At 35.0% G+C, this 8,721-nt stretch overlaps 1 protein-coding gene across 1 annotated transcript in view; it reads left to right on the top strand.

Annotated features, from left to right (window-relative positions):
* Positions 1-7,268, top strand: part of LOC141824720 (pentatricopeptide repeat-containing protein At1g76280-like) — a 7,600-nt gene extending 332 nt beyond the window's left edge. Inside the window, exons 2-8 of the mRNA XM_074712052.1 lie at positions 1,555-1,650; positions 1,898-2,077; positions 4,084-4,311; positions 5,387-5,530; positions 5,624-5,812; positions 6,293-6,412; positions 6,498-7,268. Of these exons, the coding sequence (XP_074568153.1) occupies positions 1,555-1,650; positions 1,898-2,077; positions 4,084-4,311; positions 5,387-5,530; positions 5,624-5,812; positions 6,293-6,412; positions 6,498-6,890 (1,350 nt within the window). The 3' untranslated portion in view covers positions 6,891-7,268. The remainder of the gene's footprint in view (positions 1-1,554; positions 1,651-1,897; positions 2,078-4,083; positions 4,312-5,386; positions 5,531-5,623; positions 5,813-6,292; positions 6,413-6,497) is intronic.
* Positions 7,269-8,721: the final 1,453 nt, after the last annotated feature.

The following is an 8,721-nucleotide window of genomic DNA, read 5'->3' as shown; positions in this document are numbered from 1 at the left end:
GAATCTTTGCAGACTGTTTATCTGGGTAGCAATATTAGAGGAAGAGTTGATGTAGAGAGAAGAGAGCCTCTCCCTCTTACTTGAGAGACATTGGCAAGAGAAAGAAACGGATGAACCATAGTTCGTAGAATCGTGAACCTACGCAAGATTGATTTGGGGTTAGGATTGGATCGGCCCGAATTGGATTGTAGAATCGTATGATCCTACCAAAAACTTTGAAATTTTATGGTAGATGATTAATAATTAGAAAAAATATCTAAAAAGGTCATTTATATATAAATAGATTAATAATTTTGCATATACATGCAATCGTCGACACTCGACACCACAGATGACATTATTTCATGATGTCGAATAGAATAGCAATTATTTTGTAGGCTAGTTCTAATAGTGAAATTTTCAGGTAAGACATAAGAAAATCGTTAAACACAGAGAATTCTTCTTGGTTTAATTGAATAATATTAACTAAAATAAAGATAATACCCTAACAACAACTAAACAATTCTTTAAATAGTCTCAAAATTCTAACGATGCAAAAGACGAAAATAACCTTAATAAATGACTAAAATTCTTTGGAGCCTCCGAAAAAGCTTTAAACGATATTTTTTAGTCCTAAGACTACACTATTACACCCTGTAACAAATGTAGATCTCTGAATGAGCTTCGAATTTGATATCTTAAAATTCTCGTGGTTCAACCCAGTCAAAAGTTATAATCTCTCAAAGTTTAATCAATCTTGCTCTGATTCTATCGATCTTTCTCTGATTCTACTGATCCCACCGATCATATTCTGATCCCACTGCAAAAAATGATCCCAAACATTCCTGGATCGTTTGGATACTTCCAGACGGTAGGATTGTGCAATCCTACGATCCGGATCGTGATTTTGCAAACTAATAATGTTACTCTATTTGAGCTGACATGCTAGGCACCAAATACAGTCTGGTTCATTGATAGGATATTTATTCAACATTTTCAGATTTCTGCCAACTAAATTTTCTCCCATTTCTCCATTTTTATCATCCGCACTTTGCCCTTAAACACAAATAATCTAGTTATCACTCGATTTTCTTTATTAAACTTAAGATCTTCCTTTCTGCAAATCCTAATCTTAAAGTAACCACAGCATTAGAAGCAATGGTTGAATGAGGTAATTTATTGGATCCTTTGGTGTTTGATAAACTGCATGCTGACTTGATGAAACTTCATACAAAACCATGATATATATTTAACTACTTGCATAACATATTGTTTTGAGCATTGCTAGAGAAATCTTAATAGATGTTTTGTATTTGGACATTATAAGTTATGTTTATTGTTATTACTATTTGAATATGCAAATTGTAGTGTTTCTTGTTCTATGGTTCAAATTCAGAATATTTCATGCATAGTAGAATAACTTAAATTTTAGTTTCAGACGCTTCACAGAAATTTCATCTTAGTGTCTCATTTCTTGTATTACTGATACTTCTTTTAGAAATTCTTGGTTCAGTGGCACTTATATTGTTTTTCTTTATAAAATTCAACACTAATTGAGTTTATATTTTTCTGTAGATGTTTGACATCGGGTTGAAACCTTCTAAACATACATATGATGGCTTTGTTAAAGCTGCCATTGCAACAAAGGGAGTTGAATATGGCATGAAAGTGGTACCTACAATAGCCATCTGAATCATGCCTTTGATATATGTTATAATGTCATAATTCTCTGTTGTCATATATTATTATGCTGCTATTCATTCCTGAATAGAATTGTAGACCTAATTGCATAAGCAGAAATAAAAGATTGCTCCAAGTACTGTCAAATTTATTTTCAGACTCAGACATTGTTTGGGTCCTTTGTATGATTTTGTTTCAACATTTATTTAACTTACTATTTCTACGCATTATTTTCCAGCTCAAGATGATGGAAGAAATGAACATTGAACCATATAATGATACTTATGCAGTTCTCTCAATTGGTTATAGCCGAAATTTTGAACTGGATTTGGCTGAGTTCTTTGCAGATAAGATATCTGTTAGCCTACCCAAGTACTTGTATATCTACAATACTTTGCTTGCTGCCTGTGATATCATGGTAACCAGGTTCTTCCTGAAAATGTTAATATTCAATGCATTTTATTTTCTAATTACTTTTATGTTTCCTTTTCTTTTCATTATATCTAACTAAGCCTTTTTGATCCTTTACTTCAATAAGTAGTATACAGTTGAAATACTTTTATCATGCCAATACTTATTTGATTGTTTTTCCTTTCAGAGACAACCCTGATATGGTTACTGAAAATCTAGTTACTATTGAAGTTATTCCTCTTTTTAAGAAAATTTCACTTTTTTACTTCCATCCATTAAGAAGGGGAGCTTTAGTGCAACGGTAAAGTTGTTGCCGTGTGACCTTGTGGTCACGGTTTCGAGTCTCGGAAATAACTTCTTGCAATGCAAGGTAATGCTGCATACAATAGACCCAATGTGGTTCGACCCTTCCTTGGGACCCGCATTGACAAGAGCTTCATGCACTGAGCTGCCCTTTAGTTCCATCCATTAACTATGGTACTCCACATATGCCCCAAATTTTATCATATCTTCATAACCATGATTATTTCTTTCTTTTCCACTTGTTACTGCAAGTTTAAAATAAAATTGTTATGCCACGCTTCTTGAATACACTTTCTTCCAAGTTGTGCTCTTCAAGTAATTGGTGTTGCTATTTTCATCCATGTTCTTAATATTGTATGTGGGTTTATCATCACTGGTTAGTACCATGCTATATAGTAATAGAATGAGATACTGACTGGTTATGCTAGTCCCAATCATTGAATTATTGGGACTTTCAAACTGTTTACAGATGCTGGTCCAGTAGCTACTTGATTCAATACATCTTTGAGAATTAAATCTAAATGGACAGAGGAGTTACACCAATTGCTAGAATAATAATGGCATACCCAGTTGTTCTAACTATAGACGAATTAACTTGGCGAATCTCACTATTGAACTTTGGGAAAGGATAATTGAAGGAAGACAATAGATGAAGTGATTATTTTGAAGAATCAAACTTGTTCTATTTTTGGAGGATAGCAGTTGATGATAGTTATTCAATAAGATATTTGAGTTAGAGAGGTCTAGGAAATAGTCTGGTTTATTGCTTACAGAAAGTTTAGAAGGTAACTCAACAATATTATTGTATCTTTGGAAAATAAACAAGCATCAAATGTGATAGAAACATATGTATCATATTTTTGTCATGGGGTGTACATTTAATGAATTTCCTAAGAACTAACACCAAATATATGAAATATAAATTCGACGGCACAAAGAAATTTAGTGGAATAGTAAGTTGGAAGGACACCCTCAGATCTAACACTAACGAGAGATTGGTGAAGGGGTTATTCATATGATGAAGAGTGGATGGTTAGAATAGAGTTAATGCTGAAGTTCTGTTTGATGTTATGTGCCCTTTAGGTTGTTGGACAATGTTCCACTACCTGTGTTTGACATTTAGCAGTAAGTTTGTGCAGTAGAGATGGAAAATATTTAGATTGATGTATGAGATGAAATAAAATTAATATTATTCCCTGGCAATGAGGTGTAACTTCCATTGATGATAAAGGAGATCAAGTTTTGTGGTATTGATAGGTTCAAAGATAATAATGAAACAATTAGAGTTGAAGGTGTGAATAGAATCATAACAAAGCACACAATTGTTTTTTGAAGAGCTTCAAATTGCATGGGTTATACTAACAATATTATGTCTCATAGGCAACAATAGGATAAGAGTGTAATTGATCTCAAATTGTTGATACATACTGCCTGTTTTTGTTATCTAACCAACTTGTTTACTACACTAATGAAATGACAGATAAACTAGCTTTGACAAGGATTACTTGACAGAGCTTTATAATACCTTGATTCATTTGTTCAGAGTTCTGCTCATGTTAGATCCTTTTCTATTCAATATGTTTCATTAGTGAATGCTATGCTATGTTATGATCAACACTTTGCCAACAATGCAACTGCCCGCCTGGTGTTTTGAAGAAGGCTTCAACTTAGTTATTATCCAGATTCTTTATTTACATTCTTCCCATGTAGGGTGAACCAGAACGTGCAGTTCGTCTTCTTGTGAAGCTCAAGAAACTGAACATGAAGTTAAATATTTCGACCTATGCACTTATGTTCTCATTGTTTGGTACTGTCAATGCCCCTTATGAGAAGGGAAATATTCTTTCCCGTCTTGATGTTTCCAAAAGAATACGTGCTATTGAGATGGATATGGCAAATAATGAAATTCGACACAGTTATACATCCTTGAAGAATCTGGTACTTTGTTTTCCTTTTCTGCCTACTGCTCCTTCACAACACACACCTGATTTGCATCTTGATATACCATTGTACTACATGATTGTGGTTGGACTGCCATAAGTTACATCAAGATAGTATTACAAATGCTTAAAACATAGCAGACAGATCTGTAGTCAACAAGATGATTGATAATTCTGTATTGTGATTGTAATTCCAATGAACACGATCATGAAGATGTCTGCTATCAGCTTATAAGAAACCTTGGAAGCTGTTTCCAAGTTGTTAAGTTCAATACCAATCTTTGCCTAAATAAGTCTTGCTTCCATATGCATAATATATTGCAAACAAATTCGAATGAACACTCTTGCTCAGGCTCCCATATGTATATTATATTTTTTTAAAAAAAAGAAAGAAAATTCCATTATATACTGAAATAGAAGAATAGTTCTGTGCAAATAGATATGTACCTGTAGGGTGAATGATAAAGAACCTTTTGTGTTGTGGTAATTTAGAATGTTGCAAGTTCCATAATGGCTTGATGTAGATCTTGATATCGGCATTTTTTATTTGCTTTTTAATGGTTTTCTTTTTCTTCTCTAACAAACAGGCATTTGCATTCCCTTATATATTCTGGAAAAACAATTTTTGATGGACAGTCCTATTTTCCTCATAATGTAGGCAGTCTAGATAATGTTTTGTAGAATGTTGGGGGAAGAAATATGAATGATAAGTGAATAATAATATTTTTGTAGAATGTTGGGGGAAGAAATATGAATGATAAGTGAATAATAATATTTTCTTTGACTAGTAATCCTTGCCAAATAAAAATTGCGATTTCTTTTCTTTTTGAAAAAGAATTTAAACCTTTATAACCTTGAAAATGTCACCCTTCTAGCTTCTGTCATTGTATTGGAAACTGTAGGCAATTAGCTTTTCATTCCCCCAGCTATGTATTTAGTACAATCTGGTTTGGCATTTTTAGTACCGAAATCTTGTTTGATTGCTGTATTATTAGTTGCAGAGGTCTTAACTTTTTGTGTGTATATGAGTAGATTTGGGTGGTTGACTACCTTGTATAACTTCTATGCTGCAGATTAGAGCTTTAGGAGATGAAGGCATGATAGAAGAAATGCTGCAGTATCTAAATGTTGCCGAGAACATGCTATGGCAGGCAGACGGTCACCAGAAAACTGATATGTATAATGTTGTACTGCATGCACTTGTACAAGCAAAGGAGGTATCTGGGATGATAGCGTACAATCCTATTTTCATCTGCCCTTTCTGAACGTACTTTTCCCTACATAAATATATAAATATCCTATTCTCTCAGTTTCACAAGGCAATTGAAGTCTTCAGAGTTATGAGATTATGCAGTTTTCCTGCTAATGTCGGAACATACAACATGATGATAGAATGCTGCAGCATTCTTAATAGTTTCCAGTCTGCCTGTGCAATTCTTTCCTTGATGATACGAGATGGTTTCTGCCCACAGATTTTTACTTTTACTGCTTTGATTAAGGTATGATCTTGTACTAGACTTTATACATATATATATTTTTGTTTTGAGAGATGAATAAATTACACTCAACATTTGTTTTACCAAAATTAACCAATAGCTTTGTTAATTGACATCTCACGTTTATGTTGTACTTTAAGGGAGAAGATAAATTTGGATAGTTCACCGACTCCTCCCATGTGATAACTAAATGCATCCTGAAGAAAGAAACCCATTGGTTCGTAGTCTTCATGGCTAGATGATTATGTTTTACTGTTTTATTATTGTTCCATGTAGGCACCACATTGATTACTGAAGTTTCTATCGAGACCCTATCATTGCTTTGTAAATACTACCTGAAAGTTGATTTGGAAGAAGTTTAAAATACAGCCCTTTGTTCTCTTTCAATATTGTGTTTTTTTAATCATCAGAACTATCAAAGAAATGTTTTAGGAAGATAAGAACATTTTCCCTAATTTAATTTTGTATGGGGAATCTTAACAGGTTCTTCTAGCAAATGAAGATTTTGAAGGAGCTCTAAGTGTTATGGATCAATTCAGGTCCGAAGGCATTCAGCCTGATGTCCAGTTTTTTAACACAATCCTTCAGCAAGCATTTCTAAAGGTATTTTGGTGTCAACCAAAAATCTGCACTTTCCCCCCTAATTTCAAAAATTATCTGATAAGTCAAAATATGCTTGCCTTTTCAGGGTAGAATTGATGTGATAGAAATTATAATCGAGACCATGCATAGGGAGAAAATAAGTCCTGATCCATCTTCTCTATGGTACACATTCACTGCATATGTAGAGAATGAATTCCACAGCACGGCTATGGAGGCACTCCAGGTGCTGAGCATGCGGATGATCTCCGAAGAAGCTGAGATTCTTCAAGAGAAAAGAGATACTTTTGAGCAATTAATACTTAGTGAAGACTCAGACGTCGAGCTACAGATTGTTCAAACAACTTTTGAAAATTCACAAGAATTTCTTGCAACTGCTCTGATAAACTTGAGGTGGTGTGCTATCATGGGTTCCTCCATCTCATGGAATCCAGAGGAAAGTCCATGGGCGAAAAGGCTTGCCACTTTAGTTTCTTCTTGAATGCAATTTTCATATTTTCCCCTCGTTTAAGAAAAATAGATAGGGGTTTTCAATCTAGAAGCTGTTATATAAATAAATTTAATGTTAATTGGTAAATTAGTCTATGTTATTAGCGTCCTGTTGAAGAAAAGCTCGAAGCTCTAGCCTCTTGGTAGAAATCAGATGGAATTGGAAAGCTCAAACTTCACGAGAAGCAATGAGCATCCAACTTGTACCATTGAATAAGATTACAGAATCTAAATAAGAGCCAGTGATCAGCAAAAGGCTCAAACTAATCTCGGGCATCATTGTGATGCCAAAGTTCTCTCTTTTTTTTTTTTTTGTTTCAGGAAAACAGTTTTGCTTTCTCTTATATATTCAGTTTACTCAGACATTTGGATTGGTGTAGGGATGATTTGCATAGGAATTGATTACTTGTCACTATTTATTAGAACACAATTATCCAGAGGATGAACAGATGTTTTTTTTTAAATCAAAATTTGATTCAATCAAAAGAAATTTTTGTTTGAGTTGAACTCCTTATCTCTTTATCGTACCTCTTTTACTTCTTACAAGCTCGCTCAACCACTTGTGAGCTTGTTGCTCGTCGGTGAGCTTGTCGTCCACCTCTCCTCTTTTGCTTTTCTTCCTCTTGAGTTTGCTGGCCATCGGCTACGCATGAGCACACCGTCTGACCCTTCTACAAAGTCTGTCAATTGTGAAGAAGATAAAACTAAAAGGTACAGTAAATATTTTGCTTTCTTTTCTACCTCTTAGTACACTAAATCGAGACTACATGCTAAATGTTCATGCACTGATTTGATCTGCAACGATTTTACTAACAATTGGAAATTGGAATGCATATGAATAGTAATTATAATTGCGCAAAAGGTTTGCTGTGCTGACACTCACTTCTTTGTCGTTCGATTGAATCCCTTTCTGGTTTGGGGTTGGCTCTGCTATCTTTTGAATGTTAAAAAGTGTTTTCCCTATTGTACCGGTTCCCTCGAAATATCGAAGTTCTGTAGGTTTTCCTTTGTTTGATTGAGTCTGTGTCGATCCTAAAGGCTGAAGCATTTAGCTTAATCTGCGAGAAACCCCCTAAATTTTATCTTTAGGCATCAGCATGTTGCTAGCTGATAGAATGCGCTTGTGCATTCGTGGAATTTAACCTAATTAAGGATTATATTGATAAAACAATTCTGAGGCACACATAGTTGGTTTCTGTGGCGCTTAGATTTAGCTACTGCAGTAGCAAGCATTTATTTATTCAATATGGCTTCATGATTACACCTGCGGATCTCCCAACTGATCATGAATCATGATAATCCCTACGCATAGGCCGGCCATGGCTGGGGCTCGGGGCCATGGCAGGCTCCGGACAGCTCGATTTCGTATTGGTCATTGGCCTGGAGTTGTACTCCACAGGGCTCCATGCCGAGTCAGCTAGACTGCACCTCCGATCATAATACATCTTCTTTTTTATTTCTTTGCCTGATCAAGATGCACCAAGTTTTCTTGTTGCTCATTGTAATCTTCAATTTCAAAATTCTTGTCCGAAATATCTCAGATGAATACAAAAGTAGGGTGGCAAGCTTTGGCACATTCACTTCTTTGTACAGTTCGATTCATTTGGCGCAGTCAAATTTGTCGAGCTGATCGTGAAATATCAGGTGGAAATTAGGAAATAGAAAGATTGGAAGAAGGTCTGGCCGGTTTCGATAAGAATGAGAATGGAATACGGTAAGTAAAGTAGATATGCTTTTAGCTTTAGGCAATCAGTCGCCTACAGCCACCCTCGTGATAAAATTGCATATAATCTCTCACGCCGCCGCCGCTCAATCCTATTCGG

Source organism: Curcuma longa, chromosome 1 (assembly GCF_044706935.1).
Source record: "Curcuma longa cultivar G26 ecotype Majalengka, Jawa Barat chromosome 1, ITB_CL_G26_1.1, whole genome shotgun sequence".
In the NCBI taxonomy this organism is placed as follows: Eukaryota; Viridiplantae; Streptophyta; class Magnoliopsida; order Zingiberales; family Zingiberaceae; genus Curcuma; species Curcuma longa.
Note: the sequence above shows the minus strand (reverse complement) of the source record. Positions and strands in the feature narration are given on the sequence as shown.